At 41.9% G+C, this 27,844-nt stretch overlaps 1 protein-coding gene across 2 annotated transcripts in view; it reads right to left on the reverse strand.

Moving 5' to 3' along the window:
* LOC126458167 (Parkinson disease protein 7 homolog) overlaps positions 1-27,844 on the reverse strand; it is a 46,415-nt gene that overhangs the window by 9,767 nt on the left and 8,804 nt on the right. Inside the window, exons 2-5 of one of the 2 annotated variants that reach the window (XM_050095038.1) lie at positions 22,420-22,536; positions 15,259-15,420; positions 1,906-1,975; positions 281-406 (exon numbers count right to left, since the gene is read on the reverse strand). In XM_050095038.1, coding sequence (XP_049950995.1) covers positions 281-406; positions 1,906-1,975; positions 15,259-15,420; positions 22,420-22,509 — 448 coding nt within the window. In that variant the 5' untranslated portion in view covers positions 22,510-22,536. Of the gene's footprint in view, positions 1-280; positions 407-1,905; positions 1,976-15,258; positions 15,421-22,419; positions 22,542-27,844 lie in introns of both variants that reach the window. The other variant, XM_050095046.1, reaches the window with a different exon arrangement.

Below are 27,844 nucleotides of genomic sequence, written 5' to 3' on the forward strand. Positions count from 1 at the left end.
CCCTTTTGTGACGAGGCCACTGAAGACGGAACACAAGTTCGGATTGAGGAAGTAATCTTTTCTGAGGAACTGTCCCGTCATCTGCCTTCCGCGACCGGGGGAAACCACACGAAACCTTCGTACATTTACTGGGATTTGAACCGACGTCCTCCTGAATGTGAGTCCAGATTGTTACCTTAGCTCCACCTCGCTCGGACTAACCAAGAACATTTCCCTTCACTTCGGCCACTATGCACTGTCAACAGCACCACACATATCTCTGAGATACGTAAAAACCTACCGTCCACGACTACTTTGTCTTCCTTGTAGTTGTACTTGTTGCCCTCCACCATGGCGTCCTTAAGAGGCGGAAAAGATGTGATATTCTTGCCGTAGCCAACACCGTGTGCCTTGAGAACTGTAGGCGCTGCAAATAAGAGCAGTTCATACATATTACTACTCAACGGTGCTAGGGAGTACTATTATATCCCTGTTAAATTCAAGTCATATCCCATGAACAAATACAACGAAAAATATTATTTCTTTTAAAACTTATTATCTTCACTGATAATCGCACTATCGCCCGAAACAATATGGTAATTATTTTTGACCTTGTGTTACGTTAAAAAAAATAAATGTGTTTCTATTAGTAATACGTACTCATCCCACGGATATATTATACTTTGGACAAATTATTTTTGATCTTTCAGTTGGTAATCATGCATCCACAAACCTGAATTTAAACCCCACTTAACATTTGGAGCAATTAAAATTCATTAGAATAATATCACATAATCAGTAACTTACTGAAAAATTCAAGAACAAATTGTGATTAACAAGCTTACTGCTTCAAGCTTCACTGAATATCTTCTTCCTGATATGTTGTTGTTGTTGTGGTCTTCAGTCCTGAGACTGGTTTGATGCATCTCTCCATGCTACTCCATCCTGTGCAAGCTTCTTCATCTCCCAGTACCTACTGCAACCTACATCCTTCTGAATCTGCTTAGTGTATTCATCTCTTGGTCTCTCTCTACGATTTTTACCCTCCACGCTGCTCTCCAATGCTAAATTTGGGATCTCTTGATGCCTCAGGACATGTCCTACCAACCGATCCCTTCTTCTAGTCAAGTTGTGCCACAACCTTCTCTTCTCCCCAATCCTATTCAATACCTCCTCATTAGTTACGTGATCTACCCACCTAATCTTCAACATTCTTCTGTAGCACCACATTTCGAAAGCTTCTATTCTCTTCTTGTCCAAACTATTTATTGTCCATGTTTCACTTCCATACATGGCTACACTCCATACAAATACTTTCAGAAACGACTTCCTGACACTTAAATCTATACTCGATGTTAACAAATTTCTCTTCTTCAGAAACGTCTTCCTTGCCATTGCCAGTCTACATTTTATATCCTCTCTACTTCGATCATCATCAGTTATTTTGCTCCCCAAATAGCAAAACTCCTTTACTACTTTAAGTGTCTCATTTCCTAATCTAATTCCCTCAGCATCGCCCGACTTAATTCGACTACATTCCATTATCCTCGTTTTGCTTTTGTTGATGTTCATCTTATATCCTCCTTTCAAGACACTGTCCATTCCGTTCAACTGCTCTTCCAAATCCTTTGCTGTCTCTGACAGAATTACAATGTCATCGGCGAACCTCGAAGTTTTTATTTCTTCTCCATGGATTTTAATACCTACTCCAAATTTTTCTTTTGTTTCCTTTACTGCTTTCTCAATATACAGATTGAATAACATCGAGGAGAGGCTACAACCCGTCTTCCTGAGAGACGAACATTATTAATAAAATTGTCACAAGTTCTCAAGATACGTTGCGTTTGATGAAATAAAGTGAGCAACTAAACGAAATTTATGGGCGTATACTTCAAAATGTGACTTAGTATTATTTTAAACACTTACCTGCACAAATAGCGCATACGAAACGACCAGCTCTCTCTTGCTCTCTTAACAGCGATCCAACCTCAGGTGACTGAAAAAGAAACGAATTTATAATTTATCTGTCTATAATCAGTATGAAACTTCTCTTAATGCTGAGCGCTAAAAGTGAACCACCTTGCTGTAAGGTTCCAACTGCGATATCGAAAATAATAGGTCCGTGTAACATCGACATCCATACGATCATAAGGTATTAGAACTTCTAAGTAAGGATGTCCACACATTCCCTGAAGCTTACAGCTACAGGCAAGAGAATATTGATACTCTAATTTTCATATCTGTTTAAAACATATTGTTGGTAGCTGTGTCTTTACGAAACTACTGTTTGCCCGATTTTAAATTGTATGCGCCGAAATCCATAACACTATAATTCTTCGAAAGGGACAAAATTTACTCATACACTTAACGATGCAACAGTATGTAGGTTATAGAGTGACATTTATCACTATATGCATGTTCCATTAAGTTATCGATATCTGGAGCGACTAAGATGTTTGTTGTCTTGTAGCAGATAAATAGAAATCATAATGGTGAAATAACCCGCATTCTTTTTCTCTCTTTGAATGTAAGAAAATGTACAGCTAGGAATGTTCGAACTGCATAAGGCTGTAGAGCTATAGAAGCGAAAATCTCAGACCTAGACAGCATGTAATACGCTTTATTGAAACATCGTCAGTACAACGCAGGCCTCACCTGTACGGAGCCATGTCACTGAACAAGAAAATAGATTAGAGATTCTGAATTGCTTTATATTACTCGTTTTGACGACCGCCTGCATAGCTGATTTATGACTGCAATTGTCTGTCACCTTATTTATGTCATTTCATTGAAAGCTAGCCATTTTTGTTGCTGTTTTCGTGGAATGAATAAAAAAACAGCTAAAAAGAAGTGGTAACGTGCTTGCCTCCCATGCAGCGTGCCCGAGTTCGATTCTGGGCCGGGTTGGAGATTTTCTGCGCTCGTGGACTGGGTGTTGTGTTGTCCTCGTCATCATTTCATCCTCATCATCGGCACGCAAGTCGCCCAGTGTGGCGTCGACTCAAATAAGATTGCACTTGGCAGCCGAACCCGAATGGGGCCTCCCGGCCAACAATGCCATACGATCATCTCTTTTTTTTTCACTCGTTTGGAAAATACGCTCTTATTCACCACGTAAGGGTTCTTTGAGACCCATCAAAAATATAGATAGTAAATGACGTTTTGCCATGACAGACTGCTCAGCTGTTTACATTTTTAAAATATTTATTATAACAGTCTCAATTCTAAATAGTTACACTTGATAACTAATTTCAATCACATTTAAGGACGATCCTCAGATCTGATTAATCATCGAATGAATATTATCGTTAAATGTGATCGAAACTACTTATTAATTGTGAATATTTGCAACTGAGACTGATATAATACATATTTTTACGAATTATCACTTCATCACTTTTTGTGAGCGCAGTACAGTCTGAATTAGGGGGAGGAAGGAGGGGCGGGGGCGGAGGTATAACATAGAAATACGTGACTTATATGACTGTACGTACAGTGATCTCAGTGCGTTCTGAGTGCATTTGAAACACAGAACTCAAGTCAAAGGGAAGTTGGATAGCACATGAAATACACCTGGACGACATCACGCAAGGACGGTTCGTCGACATATTAATCAGCGTTCGTCGAATCTCATAGTCTGAGAGACGGATCTCGCCCCGAGGCATCATCTCTCGCCTGTGGAGAAGATTCCACGAGGAAGGAAACATTCAGTGACAGGACCAGCAACGTCGACCATGTCCTGGAAGTCAGGATTGCCATCTCGCCTTAAGCACGACTCTTGCATAGCTACAGATCTCGCAGCAGCTTTAGATCAGGGTCGAGGGGCACGGTAAGGGGAAAGTGCCCTCTGTTCACGCGCAACAGGAGTTAGCCGGATCCTAGCGCCAGATACCAGCTGTCTCACTGTCAGCGTGGTTAAGTGGGCCAACGTAGGTAGTTCTGGCAGCAGCAGTGTCAGTGCCAGCTGTCATGCTGACAAGTTGCGTCTCCTCGTGGTGGGGGATAGCAATGGTAGTAGAGACAAGCCGTCGTTTGGCTTGCAGGGCGATTCTGGTCGTCTGTTCGTCTGGCGCTCCTGTGGGGCACGGGAAAGCAGTCGGTATGGCGGCGCCAGTCTTTTCGTTTGCGGTGGCTCTATTTTAAGAAGACGCACTCCATTGCAAGGAGTACGTGACGACGCAGTAAATTCGATTCAGTGACATACATAATTTTCCCTCTTCTGTGCATCAATTTCTCAAGTAATTCATTTTGAAGTATTTCAGCATAAACGGCGTAACAAGTGCTGCCACCTGATAGTGACGTAGGAATCTATTTGTGTAAAAACGCCTTTATTTTTCTGTCCAAAGTTGTGATTTTATTTTTTATTATTTTTGCAATATGTTATCTTAAAGACTTAAATTACATGTAACAACTGAATGTGTAATATACAATAAAATATAAGTGTAAGCGTGTTTGTTCAAGTTGGAAATGGAATTGCGCTGGCTGTACCAAAGATATTTGTTGTTGAAAGAGTCAACAGTGGCAGTCTGTTGCTGGCAGTAAATGTCAGTGTGCTCAGAAGGCTTAGTAGTTCTGTGATGTCAGTATACTGAGATGACGGAGGGAGATATTTATCGCCACGTATTATTAACCACAAAATCTTTATAAGACACACACACACACAGAGAGAGAGAGAGAGAGAGAGAGAGAGAGAGAGAAAGTCTCTCTCTAAAGTCATCATACTCCACACCTCAACAATGAGCTGACACAGATAAGTCTACCAGTAAACTTTGTAAAGTATAGCTCTCAAAAGTTTTTGAGCTATTTAGACTTCCATCAATTAAAATTGATTTCAGCAGAGGTGCCTTTTTAAATCATTTTTTCTAAACCCATTATAATAAGACATAGTTATTTCGTTTAAATGTCAGGATAAATTTGATTTAGTAACTCTGTTTGGAACTAAAGTTTATTTTATGGTGCTTCACGACTTCGTCCTGACCGTATTTCATATTTGATGGCCGTTACAGTCACGTGACAGAGTGTTACTAGCAGCTCATTATTTTTCAACATTGCAGTAATTAGTGGTATTTTTGATAATGTAGTTCATATTAAATATTTAAATGCAGTGCTAGAAGATACTAAATGACTGACCATACCTACGTCAACCTTCCAGTTATTGTATAAACAAAATAATTTTTCCTTTAATAAAGATTTCAAAATTATGCTCACAAAGTAAAGTACTCTTATGTTCACCTTTAAAATTTTCGTTGTCACAGGGCGTTGAGGACCCGATATGCCTACAGTCATTATTCCTAATTAGGAAGGATAGTTAACTAGTAAATCCCGACAGCCGTGTTACAAATGTAGACTCTAGTGGACCGGACAATAGTTAATTTTTCCTGGCCCATGTATTTATACATCGACAAAACTGAAATTTTAGTGGTTGTGAGAAAATTAGAAACCATTGCGACACTGGTGTCTGGCGTATCGGGAATGGAATAGGCACAGCAGAACAGCATTGCAGAACCGGAACAGCTAGGTAGCGAAGACAAAATAATAACTAATGACATAAAACTAGTGGGTTTTGAAAAACAGAATTATGACAAGTTAAATTTCCCAGTGAATGCATTTACAGATATACTGATGAGCAGGGTGTTAAATATTTTCATTAAAGGAAATCGAAAATTACAGTAATGGATCAAGAGCATAAAATTAATGTAAAAACAGAATTGATGAAATTAATGTTAGCAGTGAACCATAAGCTAGACGTGCAATGGTCTGAAACGCTATCGTCAACAACATATCAAGTGAGAAAATTTAATCTTCAAGCGTCAGTTAGGAATCTTTATTGAAAGTGAAAGTTTTACTTGACATGATAGGTACAATGAATGAAAGTATGAAAAATGTTGACGAATAATTGGACTCATAAGAGGACAGCGTCTGTCGAAAATAAAAGCTGTAGATGAACAGCTTAAAGCAGATAAAATCGAAGCTTGCACAGCGCTTCCTCAGTCAGTAAATAAACTTCAGAAACAGGCTGGCCTAGTGGTACGTAAAACTAATGAAAATATTCAGAGTTTAGAAAAATGAGTTAATGAAACGTTGGACAATAAAGTGTCATGAATTAAAGCAAATGTTTGTGGAAGAAACGAATCATTGGGAACTTCCACCGACCTACAAATTTCTGAAACTAAACAGAAAGAAAAACTGAAAATCGTTGTTTCTAAAATTTCAGAGGAATTAGTCCACAAGCATATTGTGAAAATGAAAAATCAGAATTGCAAAACGAAGATTTACAGCAGACGCACGAAGTTGGGCAGTCAGAGCTGTTTTAGGATTTAACATTTTGGAAGAATTCTTAGAAAACTTATAATCACAGAGTACAGATCGAATGGTATTAAGAATTCTTAGACGCACCTTGACGTAGATCTGGGGATAATACGAGGATGAAAGTATGTTTGTGAAGATCTGTATATGTAAAACATATAAGTGGGCTAGTTCCTGAGGACTGTTTGTAAATGACTATGCATAGAAAATTCCCATGGGATAGAAGAAAGTGTATCATTGTTGGTGATTATAATGGAAACCTTTTTGAGAAAATTGAGGGAAGCAAACAGTTGAAATCGAAGAGGCGAAAAAATTTTCATGGTAATCACGAATGGTATAATGAACTGAATCAAAACAAAGCATATTGCTGACGAAAGTAGATGGAGGAAGAAGTGAAAGAGATATCAGAGCCTGGAGGGGTGCAAATATATAATATCATGATAGATGTGATGAGGAAACACCCGCTCATAACGATGAGAGGCCTACATGGTGCAGGTTGTGACCACAGATCCCCTGATTGCACGTGTAAGCAATCAAATGGTGACGGCAAAACCATTCACATCAATAATAGATGTACTGCATATAATGGGAATACAGTCAATTGTTGTCAATTTTGGGACAGTAGTAACAAAATTCTGTGGAGTAACGAATAAAGAAGTTGTAGTCTGAAGAAGGTTCAGTCGCCAAAACGTGAAGACGAAAAACAAACAAATAAAACAGCTCTATAATGTTGTCTGAGGTTTTCATTTTAATGACAGATATGATCTGCAGGAGTATATTAATAGGGAGAACAGATTGTTCTACGGTAACATAAAAAGTGAGGATAAGCGTGTAATGACTTGCTTAGATTAAATAAAGATTGACTGTGGTGTTAATGTTTTTAGCACCATTGTAGAGACGTATGAGATGATGTATAACAAGTGTGTGGAAAAAATGAACGGGTTAAGTCAGTGGTCGTCAACGTTTTTTGCCCATGAGCCAACAGTGACGTTGTTGAATGGCACCTCGGGCCACATGTGGCGATCTTATTATTAATGGTAACCCACATATGTTAGTATGCTATGAAAATCTGATAGATTAGAAATAATAAAGGCTCTATACATTGGCCCCCGGCCGCCAGCACCCAAGTATCGATTTTTAAAAGCCAGCACCATTCGGAACACTTCATGTCGACTGTTACGTTTCAGACTGCTTCCACCCTCAGCGACGCAAAATTGCGGCACTAATTGCCCGATGGAGATTTGTTGTGTTTTCTGTGTGAGCAGATGACTAATTGATTAATAACAGTAACTATACTTACATTTAAATGCGCTACGCAATTTGAGACGATTACACATGTTTACTAAATGTTTTGAATGTTATTATTCTTCACTCATTGCATTGTATTATAAAAACTTTAATTTAATTTCATATTCATTGCAACAAATATTTAGACTACCACATTTGAAATAACTGTCTCTGTAACACTCATTCACAGATCGATGTTACTTCCATGCCAAAATTTATAACATAGGAGCTGATTGGTACGCTTCAGGCATGCCCATGATTTGTCAGCACTGGAAGACAAAAGAGAAAACATTCCTCCCACAGTGACCATGCTACTTAGCCCTCTGCAGCCTTACTTAGCTCACTGCAGAATTCACCATCGTCAGTTACAATTAAGCACACCTTAAAATATCATTGGCTCTGTACGTATTTTTGTTCGTTACTGAGCAGTAAAACAGCCTATTAAGAAGGTCCTGACGTTAGATGATATTTTTTGGATGCAGATTTTAGTTAATATAAACACATAATATAAAATGTAGCTGAGGACCACAGGCCGCCTGAATACTTAATTTGGGCTACAGGTGACCCGCAAGCCACAGTTTGACAACCACTGGGTTAACGGACAGTCTTAAGGAATGTTCAGAAGGAAAAGGAGATGTAGCAAACGGGAGTTCTAAAATATGTGTAGTGCATGATAGTGAAGATATTGAAGAGAAAGTGGGGTGTTGTAGTGGGGATAGTGAATCAAGTACAATGGGGAAGAACTGGAAGCGGATGTTGAAGAGGAAGGGGTATGGAGGATAAAATCAAGTATAGGGTTGTTTTGATGCTGGTGGAGGCAATGAAGGACAAAATACAGTGAACAAAAAATTGTTCAGCCTACTAATGTTGAGCAGGAAAATGAGATCGATCTATCCTAGTTATCAAAATGCTTCTGAATCATGCTGCGGATCACGTTGGTGCTGTTAGTAGGTTTCCGCCCTCTCTTGGAGACCAGGAAGTATCGGTTAGTTGGCATTGTTGCGGTTGTTTGTCTTCTTCTCGTGTTGACTGGCCACTCGGTTTCGCAAGCGTGTCCTGTCCGCTAGTGGCAACAGCGGCGGTTATCGGTATGTAGTAACTGTTGCCCTGTCTTTGGGGCGACCTCGCTGTTTTTCGGGTCATGTAAGTGTGCGAGTTCGATTGGGGACTCAGGAGGAGCCAGGTCCGCGTAGTGCCAAAACACGCCGGGACCACTGGTAGCACGCATGGACTGCCGGATGGAAGGGCTGTGGTTACGAGGGTGCACGACTTCGTCGTAAACCAGATCCAACAAGCTTTAAGATGAGTGCATTTCAATCCAAGTAGAGAAACCTCCACCATTGTGATGTCTCGCGATTCCCCAGTCACTTGGGTTCGTGTTGCTGCTCGTAGTGTCGCCGAGGCGAAGAGCAGCGAGTGGAGTGCTTGGGGAAGGAAGATCTGATTAGCTTTCCTCGACTTCTTATTACTATTTACTGCGTTCAACTTGTTACAATTTTTTAAGTTCAATCAGCGGTAATTTTCTTGCCTGGTGGACGCTAACGCCCCAGTTACCTGCCCTGGGGGTTAACATATGTAACGGTAGTGTGCGTTTCCTCGCCTTGCCGCTGCTGTCCGGTAAGGCGTGTAGATTCGACAACTTTCTTGATTGTAGGCCGGTTGGTGATTCTTCTTTTCTGGTGGTAGTGATTCCTTTCTCGTTCCGGGCGCTCTAAGCACAGTATTCTGTGGACGTAGTGCAGACCGCCGGTTCCGGCTTTGGCGTATTGTTCCATCGTTGCATTTGGTTTATCGGAAGTCAGGTAGCTTCAGCAAGATTATCATTAGACATTCGTTAAACTGCCACAAGTCTGGGTTACCATCTTGTGAAGTGAATGCAACTCTTGGCTGCCTATCTCATCGCTCGCGAAAGTGTTTGTTGCCGGACATTCTCAGAGGTCGATTCCTGGAGCATCCTCTGTGGCCACTTGGTTCTTGTAAGACGTGTGTGTTCTAAAAGGCGGTCTGATGGCCAGAAGTTCAGTGTAACGCTCCTTCAGCCCACGGTATCTCCGGGTATAATCTGTCTCAGTACCTTTTAAGGAACGTATGTACTGGTCCTTGTATTTTATTATTGTATTATTTATTACAATACCTTGTAATAACTACATTGAAGGTTATATACGTATAGTTAATAGTTCTGGTCGCCTTCTGGAATAAATGTAGCAGTGTAGTGTTCAGCGGATGTTGAGGGTTTTGTTACAAAGTTTAGCATCATCTTATTTCACCCGTTTGGTGACCAGTTGCTTGTTTTTTTAATTAACCTTTGCTATTGTATATACTATTTTGGAGCAGGTTATTAAATTTTTTATATTATTGCTGTTCCTGGCGTGTAAGGACTTCAGCCGTGATTGTGGTCATTTGCCTTAAAATTCTAACTTGGTATTTGTATTTTATCTGTAAGCCTTAACACCTTATTTACTGCCATTCCTGGCGTCTGATACCTTCTGCTGTGTTTGTGCCGACTTACCTTTAATATTTCAATACCTGTAAGTTGTAATTTGCAGCGAGTTTTAAACAGTTCTTAATTTATTGTCATTCCTGGCGTGTAAGGCCTTAAGCCTAGATCACAGTGGCTTGCCTTTAAAATCTGTATCTGTATTTGATGGTGATTTGCTAAACTGTAACTCACTGAAGACACTATTATTTGCACAGTTGTTTATTCCTTCATTAATAACGTGTGGTATTTCTATTTATCGTTGAGTCTGGAGTTACTGATTTAAAATAAATTGCGTGTAACTGTAAAAGGCAGCGAATAGTAACTGATTACGGCCCCGTCCACAATCGTAACCGAATCCTGCCTTCCCTTGATTACCAAGCTTCAGGATCAGCTGGGAGTAAAAGATCATCAGTGGATAGAATCTGTACAGACAAGAGAAAAGGGGAGATTAACGAAAATAAGGAGAAGATAGGGATGTTCCACAGAATCGTAAATACTACTCTGAAAATTAAAAGATTAATGAAATCTCAATGGACGGGAAGGCCAATTGAACAGGAATTGTTAGAGAGGAATAGGAAGGAGTAGTATGTAGGAAGGGGCAAGCTATAACAATGGTTAACATTTGTGGCTTAATGGAAAGGGTGTGACTGGACTCTGGGACGAGATCACTGCACTGTCAGAAGCGTTAGTTCCCTTCCTCACCCCTTCTTGATTGACTCCTGTTAGTAAGTCGCATATGTAATCAAAGCATCTGTAGTTCTGGAGGCTAGAAGGAAAGTTTCCATTGTTGTGAATCCTATGTTGTGTCAGTCCAAAGTTTATGGATGTTCACTCATATTTGTGTATAGTGAATTCATGAAAGAAATTTATGTAACGCTCCAAACCACCTTCAGCCCGAAGAAAGCGCATCACTTGTTTGTATCGCTTCATCTTTGCATCGATTTCTATGTGTTAGAAGACTGAAGAGTTAAAGTTGTTTGTATAGTTTCTTAAATTTTTGTGCGAAAATATTTTAGATATGTGACAATTGAGGCTCTAGAAAAGCTGTGTCCTGTCAAGTCAGCGAGTTTGCAACGCCCAGCCGATTGCTGAATCGCGGCGTGCGGCAAAGATAATAGCTGCGATGCAACTGGCCACTACGAACGTTTGCCGGCGACTGCATAGAAGAAACACAGTTTTAATCTGCCAGGAAGTTTCGTATCAGCGCACACTCCGCTGCAGAGTGAAAATCTCATTCTGGAAACATCCCCCAGGCTGTGGCTAAGCCATGTATCCGCAATATCCTTTCTTTCAGGAGTGCTAGTTCTGCAGGGTTCGCAGGAGAGCTTCTGTAAAGTTTGGAAGGTAGGAGGCAAGATACTGGCAGAAGTAAAGCTGTGAGGACTGGGCGTGAGTCGTGCTTGGGTAGCTCAGTTGGTAGGGCACTTGCCCGCGTAAGGCAAAGGTCCCGAGTTCGAGTCTTGGTCCGCCACACAGTTTTGATCTGCCAGGAAGTTTCATATCAGCGCACAATCCGCTGCAGAGTGAAAATCTCGTTCTAGAAACACTTATTGTTAAAGAAAGAATTAGCATGGAATATTTGTTCCCAGAAAATGGTTCTTGGCTTGTCCTTTGAGAATATCAATATTAGTATCCGAGTATTGTTCGAGTAGTGAGGCTCGAGAGAGATTATCGTGACTGCAATGAGATCGGCTCACACGTACGATATGTGAACTGGTCTGCAGTGGGGATAGAACTCAAATGTGTTCAGAGCAGTTCTACGTCGTTTAGGAGATATTTTGAGAAGATTATCGGCTTATGTAGGAAATGACTGTTTCTCAGATTTTTGGTAGAGTGTAGACTCACCAAGTATAAGAAAAACTCCGATTCATTGAATGTGAGATTAGTTCCTCCTAGCTGTGATTAATGGTGCGTCGTGCTGCTTAACAGCAACGAAATGGTAGGCGAACCTTTTTTCAATATTTGTGTGAGATTTTCCGTTAGATGGTGTATGTGAAGAGACGTGTTCACGCGAAGTCAATTAGTTGTCTTGTGGTTGAGGGTTAAAGCACGCACTAAGAGATAGTGGCCTTGCATTGTATTATTGTGATTCTATAGGCGTACACAAGCACTAAGGAGTAGTGACTTAGCGATGGTTTGGTTAGGATTTATTATGTGACTTCGGTTTGAGCGTCGCAATATAGTAAATTCCGGAAATCTCGTTGGATGCACTGAAGATGTAATCTATACTAAAGAGAACGGTCGTCCTACACAACAATTATTTATTGAGAAACAATCTGAAGTTTATTGAGAATGTGATAGCTTTTCCAAGAACCATTCAAAAGAGAACGCGCTAATTCTTTCTGAAAGAGATCATCGAGTGCTGTATTTTGAATTTTAGATATTAGTGGGTCGCGGAAGTCAACGACTGAAGTGGTTGAGTTTTGTGTGACTATTTGAAGTTCAGATGACTGGAAAGTGGCGGTCGCACTTAGGTTCTTCGTGTTATTTTATTTTATTATTTTTGTTTTGTTACATTTTCGCTTCGTGGAGTTTTGAATAGTGAACCAGCACTCTTAATTAAAACGCTGACTTGTACGTGTAGTTGATTTAATTGCAGGAAAAAAAATCAGTATTAAACTGAAAAGGTCAGTACCCAAGCTGTCTTTTATCCCCATACGATTACCAGGAAAAAATAATCAAAGTCGCATTTGAAAGCAGACTAATGTCTGGAATATATATTTTCGGAATAAAGTAAATCCAAAGGCCATTAAAGCAAAAGACTGGAATATTGGTAGAAGCTAAGTTCAGAGAAATTAAAGAAAAGGAATAGTATTTTTCAGTGAATGACTTGTAACGAAAAGAAAGACAATTAATCTTTAGACAGGGAAAGCAAGTTTGCTTGTTATGGAAAAGTGATTAATTATAAACGAAAAGTTAGTCCATGTAATCCTGAAGGATTGAGATCGACGGAATAATTTCATTATGATAAGACTTCATTTGAGTCAAGGATGTTGTTTTAGCAAGGCGGTACTTACAGAGGTTGTCGTTGATTGAGAACGAAACATAAATAGTATAAAATTATGTCATTGCATTATGAACTTATTCTCGAATATAAGTTGGTGTTACTGGTAAAGAAAATACATCATTCCTACTCCCCCGTGATGACTGGGTGTTGTGGGCTGTGCTTAGGTTAGTTAGGTTTAAGTAGTTCTAAGTTCTAGGGGACTGATGACCATAGATGTTAAGTCCCATAGTGCTCAGAGCCAGCCTACTCCCCGTAGACTCTCGCACTTAATATTTTTCTGGAGAGTGATACTAGTTTTCGTGGTATTTCATCCTTCGAACCTAGTAAACTCTGATAGTCAGATGCGTTGTTGTAATTGTTATTCAGATAGCTATCACTGACCCCATTACACCACGAAAAGTGTTATTGTGTCCATGCTTTCAAAGATAGTGATGTCGTAGCGAGCGGCAGTGTAATTTATAGCGTGAGAAGTTTTTTTCTAACTTGGATGCCTAGGGGGGGGGGGGGGAGGGAGGGGGTTCGGCAGCCCACAGGTATTAAATAAGTTTACTGACGAAAAATTACAACTTTCAAAGTGATTTATGTATTTTAACTAAGGCATCGGTTTATAAATGTTGTTAATTGTTATAAATATGGGATTGAGTGAATAAAAAATTTACATATTACAATACAAAATACAGATGTGTTCATATACAACAAACTACTTCAAGACAAGAGACGCACTTCACAGTTTTTTTCTGAATGTGTGTTACACCCATGTTTATGACAATGTCCACAATACTATTTTCGTATACTTAGATTGGTGTATTTCTGCTTCTTTGTTTCAGCTTTTCTTACACAAATATGGCACCGACCTTTTCCTGCAGGAGGCTGACGTGCTTCTGTTGTCACTTCTTTGATTTTCTTTTGTAGAATAGGCTCCACTGATTGAAAAATTTAGTTAGACAACCCTCTTGCATTGGCACTTCTTTCTTCTACCTGCAATTTCACTAGTTCCATCCCAGCTTGCAGAAGATAAAGTTTCCGTTTGTTGTGTTTCTTTTCATTCCATCTTGGATGTTGCTGGATGAATATGGTGGTTGCATTGATAGCACAAATGTCGATGAGAGAGTAAAATACAGATAGAGGCCATCTCTTTGTTCCCCTCTTGCAGGTGTACATACTCGCCATTTGATGAATGGTATCAATTCCAGCTTTAGTGGAATTATAATATGCATTTATCTCGGTTTTATTCTTCTCTCCTCCTACAGTACCTTTATCTTGGTGCATTGTTGACAACATCAGTAAGTTTTTACTCGGTTTCATTTTTGCTGTGTAGGACTCCAAAGTTACAGGAGGCCTACGTGTTGGGAACTGCACTAACTCACTGCAAGTTTACAAGATAAATAACAGCGGACATCAACAATCACTTCCTCTGAAAGTAAACCGATTGTTGTGAATATCAAGAAAACCAACCAACAAGAAACTAACTTGCATTGTTGTAGAGATGAGAAATACGAAATCCTATTAAAGGAAATTTTCCATAGCATGGAAGCCTAAGGGGGGGGGGGGGGGACCCATAATAAGTTTATTTATTTTTTCTTTCAAAGCATGAATTTTCTATAAAATATATTGGCACTAACGTTTCATAAAATACCCAACAAACAATTACTCAAAGGGAATATGTGGTATGAAAGTTACTTGGGCAAAAGCAGGGGACATAAAAAAATTGTGGGTTCAACGAATCCCCCCCCCCCCCCCTTAGGCGTCCTAGGATTAGTACATACGATTATTCGGAGTCAAACAGATTACATCGTTGAGTGTAGGCTAGACCCTGTCAGGACAACTAATTGTAGTATTACACGAGTGAGCCTCACTGGCCGACGTTGCTTTTCACCTGCGTATTAGAGTTTGTTCATACAGTGTATCTCCTACGATTGGAACATAGCATAAAGTTGGCGTTAGTGGTATCTAAAGTGTGGCGTACTACAGTTATTCGTGCAGACTATCATCATAGAATTACCGAATGTGCCTAGTGGACGATGACGCAAAGAGTGCTCCATTACCATTAACATCTGCGACAAAGTAGAGATGTTAACAGTCGAAGTTGAAGAAAGGCAAAGTGATACCGTTACTTGATAGAAAAAAGAGAAGGATAGTTGTACTGCAGAGACTGGTGTAGGCCGGCTAGACGTGCCCAGTGTGAAGTGCAGAGACTCACCGCGGCCAGGTTCTTGGCGCCCGGGATGCCGCCGGGCAGCACGACGGCGTCGTAGGTGCCGTGGGTCATGGCCTCCACAAGGCTGACGTCTGGCACGACCAGCGTGTCTCGCCGGCAGCGCACGGGGGAGGCGCCGGCCACGCCAGCCACCATCACGCGGATCTGTGAACACGTACAGCCGCGCACACTCAGCGACTCCGACGGCAAGGCCAAGGCAACAGGTCTCATTTACCTGCGGCTTGCATTGCTACTGGTAGGGAGGAGGCCTCGCCGTAGTCCAACGTGACACTTTTACAGCTTTGAATAGCATATACACTATTGGCCTTTAAAATTGCTACACCAAGAAGAAATGCAGATGATAAACGGGTATTCATTGGACAAATATATTATACTAGAACTGACATGTGATTACATTTTCACGCAATTTGGGTGCATAGATACTGAGAAATTAGTACCCAGAACAACCATGTCTGGCCGTAATAACGGCCTTGATACGGCTGGGCATTGAGTCAAACAGAGCTTGAATGGCGTGTACAGTTACAGCTGCCCATGCAGCTTCAACACAATACCACAGCTCATCAAGAGTAGTGACTGGCTTATTGTGACAAGCCAGTTGCTCGGCTACCATTGACCAGACGTTTTTAATTGGTGAGAGATCTGGAGAATGTGCTGGCCAGGGCAGCAGTCGAACACTTTCTGTATCCAGAAAGGCCCGTACAGGACCTGCAACATGCGTTCGTGCATTATCCTCCTGAAATGTAGGGTTTCGCAGGGATCGAATGAAGGGTAGAGCCATGGGTCGTAACATCTGAAATGTAACGTCCACTGTTCAAAGTGCCATCAATGCGAACAAGAAGTGACCGAGATGTGTAACCAGTGGCACCCCATACCATCACGCCGGGTGATACGCCAGTATGGCAATGACGAATACAAGCTTGCAATGTGCGTTCACTTCGATGTCGCCAAACACGGATGCAACCATCATGATACTGTAAACAGAACCTGGATTCATCCGAAAAAATGACCTTTTGCCATTCGTGCACCCAGGTTCGTCATTGACTACACCATCACAGGTGCTCCTGTCTGTGATGCAGCGTCAAGGGTAACCACAGCCATGGTCTAGGAGCTGATAGTCCATGCTGCTGCAAGCGTCGTCGAACTGTTCGTGCAGATGGTTGTTGTCTTGCAAACGTCCCCATCTGTTGACTCAGGGATCGAGACGTGGCTGCACGATCCGTTACTGCCATGCGAATAAGATGACTGTCATCTCGACTGCTAGTGATACATGGCTGTTGGGATCCAGCTCGGCGTTCCGTATTACCCTCCTGAACCCACCGATTCCATATTCTGCTAACAGTCATTGGATCTCGACCAACGCGAGCAGCAAGTCGCGATATGATAACCGCAATCGCGATAGGCTACAATCCGACCTTTATCAAAGACGGAAACTTGATGGTAAGCATTTCTCCTCCTTCCACGAGGCATCACAACAACGTTTCACCAGGCAACGCCGGTAAACTACTGTTTATGTATGAGAAATCGGTTGGAAACTTTCCTCATGTCAGCACGCTGTAGGTGTCGCCACCGGCGCCGACCTTGTGTGAATGCTCTGAAAAGCTAATCATTTGCATATCACAGCATCTTCTTCCTGTCAGTTAAATTTCGCGTCTGTAGCACATCATCTTCGTGGTGAAGCAATTTTAATGCCCAGTAGTGCATTAGCTGGCTAAAGTGCAACATAATATTCTATCACATTCTTTTCTTGTTTTCTCTTTGAAAATTATTTTTAGTACTAATGGTTGCTCACTATTGAACTACAGCAGCTCATAAATGAATTTGATGTTTTTAGGACATGTGTTTTTAAACACTCATGTCTTAACAATATCATAATAGGCATGTAATTACTGATACTTATTACTTTACCTACAAAGATACCAAGATTGATATCCTACAGATTACAACACAAATCTCTTGACAATTGTAGCGCAATTAGGGTAATAGTTCCATATATGCAATGCTCCTGAAAGGAGTCAGTATAGAAATGAAGTGTGCTTGTTTGGGATGGTTTGTCCCTGCCCTATTCACACTTTTGTAAGAACCACACTTCTGATGGCATCTTAAGACTGTTGCATTATATCATTTATAGAATAATTAATTATTTACAGAAGAATTTGAGAAAGAAACAAATCAAACTCTGAGGAAACATGTCACTCTACTAAGAGCAGATCTGGTTAAACAATAAACGTGCCGTACCAACAGATCCCTTCTTCTAATCACGTTGTGCAACAAATTCCTCTTCTCCCCAATTCTAGTCAATACCTCATCATTAGTTATGTGATCTACCCACATAATCTTCAGAATTCTTCTGTAGCAGCACATTTCGAAAGCTTCTATTCTCTTCTTGTCTAAACTATTAATCGTCGCCGGCAGGGGTGGCCGAGCGGCTCTAGCAGCATCACCTGATTTAATTCGACTACATACCATGATCCTTGTTTCGCTTTCGTTTATGTTCATCTTATATCCTCCTTTCAAGACACGGTCCATTCCGTTCAATTGCTCTTCCATGTCCTTTGCTGTCTCTGACAGAATTACAATGTCGTCGGCAAACCTCTAAGTTTTTATTTCTTCTCCTTGGATTTTAATTCATACTCCATATTTTTCTTTTGCTTCCTTTACTGCTTGCTCAATATACAGATTGAATAGCTTCAGGCTACAACCCTGTTTCACTCCCTTCTCAAACATTGCTTCCCTATCGGGCCCCTCGACTCTTATAGCTGCCATCTAGTTGCTGTACAAATTGTAAATAGCGTTTCGCTCCCTGTATTTTACCCCTGCCACCTTCAGAATTTGAAAGAAAATATTCCACTCAACAAAATCAAAAGCTTTCTCTAAGTCTACAAATTCTAGAAACTTAGGTTTGCCTTTCCTTAATCTATCTCCTAAAATAAGTCGTAGGGTCAGTATCGCCTCGCGTGTTCCAACATTTGTACTGGATCCAAACTGATCTTCCCCTATGTGGGCTTCTACCAGTTTTTCCATTCGTCTGTAAAGAATTCATGTTAGTATTTTGCAGCCGTGACTTATTAAACTGATAGTTCGGTAATTTTCGCATCTGTCAACATCTGCTTTCTTTGAATTGGAATTATTATATTCTTCTTGAATTCTGAGGGCATTTCGCTTGCCTCATACATCTTGCTCACCAGATGGTAGAATTTTGTCATGGATAGCTCTCCCAAGGCCATCAGTAGTTCTAATGGAATGTTGTCTACTCCTGGGCCTTGTTTCAACTTAGATCTTTCAGTGCTCTGTCAAATTCTTGAAGGAATATCATATCTCCCATTTCATCTTCATCTACGTCCTCTACAATTTCCATGATATTTCTCTCAAATACATGGTCCTTGTATAGACCCTCTATATACTCTTTCCACCTTACTGCTTTCCCTTCTTTCCTTAGAACTGGTTTTCCACCTGAGCTCTTGATATTCATACGGGTGGTTCTTTTTTCTCCAAAGGTCTCTTTAATTTTCCTGTTGCCAGCATCTATCTTACCCCTAGTCATATATGCCTCTACATACTTACATTTCTCCTCTAGCCATCCCTGCTTAGCAGTTTTGCACTTCCTGTCCATCTCATTTTTGAGACGTTTGTATTCCCTCTCGCCTGCTTCATTTACTGCATTTTTATATTTTCTCCTTTCATTAATTAAGTTCAGTATCTCTTCTGTTACCCAGGGATTTCTACTAGCCCTCGTTTTTTTTTTTTTTTTTTACCTATTAGATCCTCCGCTGCCTTCACTATTTCATCTCTCAAAGCTACCCACTCTTTTTCTACTGTATTTCTTTCCCCGTTATTGTCAATCGTTCCCTAATGCTCTCTCTGAAACTCTCTACAACCTCTGGTATTTTCAGTTTATCCAGGTCCCATCTCCTTAAATTCCCATCTTTTTGCAGTTTCTTCAGTTTTATCTACAGTTCATAACCAATAAATTGTGGTCAGAGTCTACATCTGCCCCTGGAAATGTCTTACAATTTAAATCCTGGTTCCTAAATCTATGTCTTACCATTATATAATCTATTTGAAATCTTCCAGTGTCTCCAGGCCTCTTCGACGTATACTGCCTTCTTTCATGATTTTTAAACCAAGTGTTAGCTATGATTAAGTTATGTTCTGTGCAAAATTTAACCAGGTGGCTTCCTCTTTCATTGTTACGTTAGCTTTATTAAAACGTGAGGAAAGATATCAGCTTATAAAAGTTCGCCAAATCAGTCAAACTCACTCGTGACAGAGAGCGAAATTACATTTACACAACACCAAGTATACAGAAATTAATTCTATTAATTTCATATGAAACTCCTACAGCCTTTTAGAAAACGTGAAGGTGAGAAAAGAAAACTGGATACAGTAAGACGCAAAACCTCACCCGAACTATCCTCACTTCTATATCACAATGCCTCAACCAACTGCGCGATGCTGATGCTCGACATCTATTCGCCTCAATTTCTGTACTGTAATCGCCGAAATGTGATTTGACATTTAATTTGAATAAATCTCTACAAGAACGACATGTTTACATGAATCTTAAATGGCGTTAAAACAATTTACTCCCGTAACACGCGAGTTATAACGCGAAAATACCTAAATAGGAAAAGTCTTTAACCATCAATATGACGTTTCCCGTCATTTTATTACAACAAACCGTACCAGTAACGAATCTCGAGACATTCAACGTGCTGGTGCTTAGAAATAGCATATATTCGTAGGATGTAACGTGTAACATGAAACCTATCGTATATAGGCTTCTGCCGAACACGACAAATAGAGTATGGCGTCTTGCTTTCTGCGTGTGACGTAGGGAGCGTTCTTGCTTTCTGCTGATTCTACTTTAGGTAGCACGTTGCCGAAATATCGCAGAACTTATTTTGTGCTCCACGAAATGGCTTCTCAACGATAAATAGCAGAAAGTGACGTCACAAACCTCGTAGAGCGCCACGTCAGCGTTAGGTAACTCGTCCCGTGTGGTGACAGCTTTAGGTGCAGTTCTCACTGAGGCGACACGGCACATGCTGCGACACTTTGCAGAATGGTTGCGCGACACGACGCATGTCGGTGTAACGCTCTACTTCCCGCTGTATGACAATACGCCATACGATAAGCGATGTGACACGCCATACGGCAAGCATCAAGACAGCAAGAATCACGATTCTGTTTTGGTTTCAGTGATAATCACGAGCTCTTCTGAGACGACGTTATTGTGGCTTATCATTATTTAAACTCAAGAAACTGAAAAAAGAAAGTAGCTACTGGATGCACCCGTACAATACTATACGTGTCAAACATGTTCAGCTGTAGTTTTTAGCGAGTTCTTCCAACACGAATACAAATTCCAGAAATTGTACAGAATGAGTCTAGCCAGTTTCCACTTTGTGGAGCAACTAGTATCAGCTGTTCTGACAAAGCAGGACACGAATTTTCTCCTTGCTATTGCTCTTGCTGAGAAACTTCTCATTACAGTAAGTTAAATTGGTGAACGTGTGTGAATGACATCAAAAATACCGCCAAGAAAAATTTATTTTTTGTAAGAACACCTACTATAGTACTTTATTCGATATGGTATACTCGTAAGTAATGGTTAGAGATGGATGAGGCTAGGTAGTATTCCTTCAACTATTCAATTTCGCAGAGTAGTACATGATTCAGTTAGTAGTTTTCAGAAGAAACGTTGCTGGATTCGAAGAGAGATCATTAGTAATAATGGTGTAGCTGTGGGTGGTGAATTGTGCGTAGGGATAGATAATGTTTTTGAAGAAAAAGCAGAAGGCTTTGATTATAAGGAAAATTCCGACGAATCCTCAATGGTTTCATCCAGCTGCTGATTCGGAAGCAATAGGAATGTAGCTTTCTGCTGTCTTTACGGTTGTCACAAAATTTCCTGAAATCAGGGAGCAGAGACTGAAATCCAGTCAGCATCACCAGCTGATGACTCCCGGTGTCTTTTCGTATCAGTAAATTTTTCGTTTCCCGCTTCGGCTTGTATAGGCAGGAGGCGAAAAAGAGAAACACGAGGCAGTTGTGCTTGCATCGTGGTGCAACCATATCGTTGGGCGGGGCGCATCGTAGGTCGTCGCGGTCAAATGTCAAAATGGGTTTGGTTGATTTGCGGAGGAGACCAAACTGCGAGGTCACAGGTCTCATCGGAGTAGGGAAGGATGGGGAAGGAAGTCGGCCGTGCCCTTTCAAAGGAATCATCCCGCCATTTGCCTGAAGCGATTTAGGGAAATCACGGAAAACCTAAATCAGGATGGCCAGACGCGGGATTGAACCGTCGTCCTCCCGAATGCGAGTCCAGTGTGCTAACCACTGCGCCTTCTACGTCAAAATGTATCACGTATAAACAAGAGACTAGAAAGAGGCACGGCTCTTCTTCCATTGTTAACAATAATTTTCACATGTTAGCTACTTTTCTTACGTAGCAATATATGCTCGAAAATCCACCAAATGTAAACTGGTTAGCGACTACATTTTCCATTGGAAATTTTTCAAAATATGCACTGTGTATTACTTTATTTCGAAGTATCACAATAAGAATGGGAAACAGTGAAAAGAAAATGTGTTCATTATCAAGCTTCTATATCACGCAATAAGATGAGTAAGAATCAATAGTTTTACCAAATAATTTCCTCAGAATCGAACGAGAAATATTGCATTGCGGAGAACGCACGAGAAACCCAAGATAATAGTTAATTTTTTGACTCGAAAATTGAGTTTTACTGCCTAGGTAACTACAGAGACGGATGCAGCTTTGCTTGACCCACACAAAAAACTTTTATGCACGTCGGATGACTTGAAATTTGCCCCCTCGCGTATCGTACGACACAAGTCGCGTTGCTCGACCAGCACTCAGTGTCGTGCGTGGCGGTTCAACAGAGAGATGTTTCGTTGTCGTATCGCCGTTGTCCGAGTGGTGACCAGTTAAGTCGCTTCTACTATGTTTCTATGTGCTCCGCCGATGCGGGTTGCTTCTGTATCTTGTCGCATAGCATATCGTATTATATCGTATCGCCTCAGTGTGAACCGCGCCTTATTGTTATCAAACAGGACGATACAAGATGAGAATTACTAAGAGTAATTTATGAGGAAATACGTAGAGAGCACAGGTGTTACCCCTGCGCGTCGCATGACGTCAATTGAGATGACCAGCTCCATCTCCTCGGCTCCTTCTGCCAGCAGCACCAAAGCCGTTTTGTCTGCCATGTCTGCTCAAGCTCCTCAGGACGATTTCTATCCTGAAAGAAAGAAAAATAATCGCAGTGATACTATAAAACATGTAGTAAATATGAATGCTGCTTTCCAAACAATTGGAATTTTTAATATTTCATGAGGCCACGTCGTACTGCGTGGAGTGAGCATGCAGAACGGGAGGGCTTTACGGCTCGGCAGGATATCCTAGACCACTAGCATGGAGTAAATTGTTTCTCTTCCCACTTAAAAGTCTCTCCCGGTGTTGGTATACATTGAGAAATTATTCTTCCTCACTCTTTCTCCTCCTAAAAATCATGTCACCTGATTTCTCTCGTATTTAATAAAACTGTTTTAGGGTGGAGATGCACTGTATTAAAACGACAGCACGTAAAATTTTTTTTGCCCAAGTTGAGCATCATACCAAAGCTTTGTATAGGCATACAGAATTGCCCTACGTAAGCTACGTCGTGAGTATCAAAATTCAGCAACAAACCTAGAGATAAGAACGTCTCACATTGACGGAAAATAATTCCCACGTGATTCGGATAGCAGCACGATACCGCGTGCAGCGCCTCTCCTGGGATCGTGACCATATCGATTGGACCCTAGATAACTGGAAAACAGTGGTCTGGTCAGATAAGTCACAATTTCAGTTGAGAAAAGCTGATGGTAGGTTTCCAGTGTGGTGCAGACCCCAAGAAGCCATGGACCCAAGTGGTCAACAAGGCACTGTGCAGGCTGGTGGCGGCTCCATAATGGTGTGAGCTGTGTTTACATGGAATGGACTGGATACTATGGTCCATCTGAACCGACCATTGACTGGAAATGACTATATTCGGCTACTTTGAGTCCATTTGCAGCCATTCATGGACTACTTGTTCCCTGTTGTAACTGCGACCAGGACGGTCGCGGGGTATCACCCACTAAAGGCGCGGCGGGACCCGCGGAGAGGCCCGCGAACAACAACACAACGGAAAACGACGCACATTACCAACGTAGGACAGAACGAACACGACAAGACCGAACAACAGAGTCACAAGGAAACAAACTCGTACACAAACCAGGAAGAAAGCAGTCTAGCGCAAGCGAGGTGCAAACCGACGTAAGCGAGATAAGACTGATGTGCTTTTTTTTTCTTTATTATGATTTCATTCCCCTGCCCCATCCGCCGCTCTTCAGCGGAGTGACATGCCAACTAAAATAAGAATAAAATGTTACACACATAAGGCGACAAAAAAGGGGAACATAAAACAGAGTAAAGGGAGAAAATGGGGGTAAAAATAGACTGACATGGAGACGTTCATGGGGGACAGTTAAAAAAGTCACCAGTAAGTTAAAAAACACAGTTGGCAATTCTTAAAACACAGAGAAGACACTTAATGGACATGCACAGGTTAAAAGTCGGCCACAGTATTAAAAACACTCCAGAACAACACACTTAAAACCCACTTGTAGCACACACGACGAAGAATAAAACTGCCAGGTGGGACTTGCCGAGGGAAAGGTCAGAGAGGATGGAGAAGGAGGGGAGAGCAAGGGGCAGCAGGGGAAGCGGCGGGATGAAGAGAGGAGGGGCGTCAGTGGGTACACGAAGAGGCAGGAGACACGTGGGGTGGGAGATGAAGAGGGAAGACAGGGCAGGAGGGAGTGCAGAGACACTGAAAGGGGGCACAAGAGAGGGAGGGGGAGTATGAGGGGGAAGCCGCTCAGGAGGAGAGAGGGGGAGGAGAGGGAGCCCTGAGGAGGAGGCAGGAAGATGGGGCTAGAGTTGGTAGGAAGGGTAGATGTCAGGGTGAAGCTCATCATCCGGGAGGGGTAGACGGTGGAAGTTGCGTTGGGAAAGGAGACGGAGGGTGTGGAGATGGAGAGAGGGTGGGACACAACGGTAAAGGCGCACCAACTGGTTGGGGGTGGAGAGGGAGGGAGACACCAGGGGGTGAGGGGCATCAAGGCAGTGGATAATATATAGTGTGCGGATGTGTTCAAGGAAAAGGAAAAGGTGGGGGAAGGGGATGAGGTCGTAGAGGATGCGCGTGGGGGACGGAAGGCAGATGCGGAAGGCGAGGCAGAGCGCATGGCGTTCGAGGATTTGGAGGGCTTTATAGAACCGGGGAGGGGCGGAAATCCAATCTACGCTGGCATAACAGAGGACGGGGTGGATCAAGGATTTGTAGGTGTGAAGGATGGTGGAAGGATGCAGACCCCACATCCAGCCGGACAGGAGTTTCAGGAGGCAGAGGCGGTTGTGAGCTTTGTTTTGGATGGTAAGGAGATGGGGAGTCCAGGTGAGGTGGCGGTCGAGTGTGAGGCCAAGGTATTTGAGGGTAAGAGTGAGGTGGATAGGATGACCATAAATGGTGAGGTAGAAATCATGGAGGCGGAAGGAGCAGGTGGTGCGGCCTATGATGGTCGCCTGGGTCTTGGAGGGATTGATACAGAGGATCCACTGGTTGCACCAAGCGGTGAATTGGTCAAGGTGGGTTTGGAGGGTACGTTGGGACCGTTGAAGGGTAGGATAAAGGGCTAGGAAGGCGGTGTCATCAGCAAACTGGAGAATATGAACAGGTGGGGGAGGTTTGGGCATATCAGCAGTGTACAGGAGATAGAGGAGAGGGGAAAGGACAGAACTTTGGGGCACGCTGACAGAGGGTTAGAAAGTATGGGAGTTGGAATTGCGGATAGTCACATAGGAGGGACGATGGGAGAGGAAGGAAGCAACGAGACTGACGAAGTTGATGGGGAGAGCATAGGTCTGAAGTTTGAAGAGGAGTCCGGGATGCCAGACACGGTCATAGGCGTTCTGGAGATAAAGGGAAACAAAGATAGTGGAGCGATGGGAGTTAAGTTGGACGGAAAGAAGATTGGTAAGGTCTTGATGTGCGAGTGGCCGGCACTTAAGTACGCTCTCGGGGGCGCCGCTATTGGCCGCTGGGACCACGTGTTCCACTGGTGGCGCCCCCACACTAAAAGCGGGCCAGGAGGCGCGCGCTGCCACAACTTACGGTGCAGCGACCACTATGGGTCTTCGACGTCCATGACGTCTGGCGCGGATTCAAATTCCGCGGCGCGCGGTACCAGATTCCCAAACAACGAATGGAACTGTAACTGGGTCACGGTCGTTCACGATGGTTTTGAAAAACATTGTGGACAATTCGAGAAAATGGTTTGGCCACCCATATCACCTGACGTGAGTCTCATCGAACGTTTATAGGACAAAATCGATAGGTTACTCATGCACAAAATCCTGCACCGGCGACACTTTCGCAGTTATGGACGGCTATAGAGGCAGCATGGCTCAATATTTCTGTAGGGGACTTCCAATAACTTATTGAGTCGATGGCACGTGGAGCCGCTGCACTATGCTGGACAAAAGGAAGTCTGACACAATATTAGGAGGTATCTCGTAACTTTTATCCCCTCAATGTAAAGAAATGACGTCGTTACAAATGAAATTTTGTTTCCGATATGTTGATGCTTTTGGACAAGCCACGGAATAATTTTAATAGACAGCTTCTTCTCTTTTTTTTAACCGCGCATTGTGAGTGTATTGCATTCAAAAGGTAAGACTAGACTAAAACAAGTCAGTAAAATTCTTCGCACTGAACATTTTACCGTAAAAAAAAAAAATACATCTAAGGTAAGTAATATTTTATAACAAGTCTTCTCCTTCGCGTCACCAGTTAAAAAATAGAGCAGTGAGTCCTTGAATTGAAGGTGATACACTTGAAAGATGCTTCAGAACCGTAACAACAGACAGAAATCCCACATTCTAGTATCAGACAATTGGCGATTAGGAGCCTATGGAAAAGGTAACCATAACAGAAATATTAAGTAATTTTTGAGCCGTTATGAAAATTAACCAGGTGATATTGAAGATAAGACGTCTGTTCACCCCTTCAGACCAAAATAAAGAAACAACATCAAAGTAGTGGGTGGAATGCGGTAGTCTGCTCCAGAAAGGTGAAGACAACTTCAGTTGCCGAAAAGGTTGTAGCCAGGGGTCTTTTGGCTTGAAAAAGATATTCTTTCTACTGATTAAGTACCAAAACAAGAGGCACTCGGGACATTAGTTTAGCATGAGGGAGGGATGGGGGAAGGGGGCAATTTGTATTAGGTTTGCGGAGGAAAAGAAGCACGATTTCTTACAGATAAAACTCAAAACTATTGTAAAGCTGTGTTTGCTTAAAACTAAACTTACTAATACTTCACATTATAACAAGTACCTGCTATGAACTTGGGTGACAGAGTATAACTTGTAGAAGATTTACATATATATTAGTTGCTGTGAGGCAGCAAATATTCTTATGGGTACGAATACTTTCTTTGTTAGCCACCTTCGCACCTGAGATCGGTAGCGCACTCTTGTGTGTGAGCGCACGACTTAGAGGGATATAGTGCTTTCGGGGGAGTACTATATAATGTCTGGTGTACTGAATAATGTAATATAAAGATGCTAATATCTTCCATCTGCAGCACGTATAAATTGTGACGTGTACATACTGTACAGATAAAATTACGACAGCGTACCTTTTGTACTAAACAGTGGGAAGAATTAGTATGTTTGCATATCATACCTGCAGTAGGAACTAAACAGATCGAAACTGTAGCTTTTTATGTTGTTGTATTACAGTTGTTAATCGCAATTTCTACTTTACATTTGCTGTAAAGGATCTGAAGACACTTGACGCCGAAACCAGTAAACATAATACAGTGTATATGCGATCAAATAATTGTAGTAAAAGGGGTTCTCATTGTGACTTTATGTTTGTATTTGAATCCACGAATCCATGTTGAGTTAATGGAAGCACATGGTAGCAATGCACAGTCGTATGACCGATGACCGTAGCAGTCTGGTCCCTTCAATCCCACAAACCAACCACCACAAACCACAGTCGTATGACGTGGATGCTTCCGGTGTGGTCAAAACAAGTCTGAATGACGTGAAAAGCACTGTCAGACAATGTCTACATCCACACGGTTACTCTGCAGTTCGCAGTTAAGTGACTGGAACAGCGTTCATCGAACCACTTTTAAGTTATTTCTCTACCGTTCCATTCTCGAACACCGTGCAGCAAAAAGAAACACACAAATCTTTCCATGTGTGCTCTGGTTTTTCTTATTTTATTATGATGATAGTTTCTCCCTATGTAGGTGGCTGCCAACAAAATATTTTCGCACTCTGAGGAGGAAGTTGGTGAGTGAAAGTTCATGGGAAGGTCTTGCCGCAGCGAAAAACGCCCTTGTTTTAATGATCGCCACCCGAATTCGGCTATCATAATCATGGCACTCTCTCTCCCCTATTTCGCGAAAATACAAAACGACCTGCCCTTCTTTGAACTTTTTCGAT

This window comes from Schistocerca serialis, chromosome 1 (genome assembly GCF_023864345.2).
Source record: "Schistocerca serialis cubense isolate TAMUIC-IGC-003099 chromosome 1, iqSchSeri2.2, whole genome shotgun sequence".
In the NCBI taxonomy this organism is placed as follows: Eukaryota; Metazoa; Arthropoda; class Insecta; order Orthoptera; family Acrididae; genus Schistocerca; species Schistocerca serialis.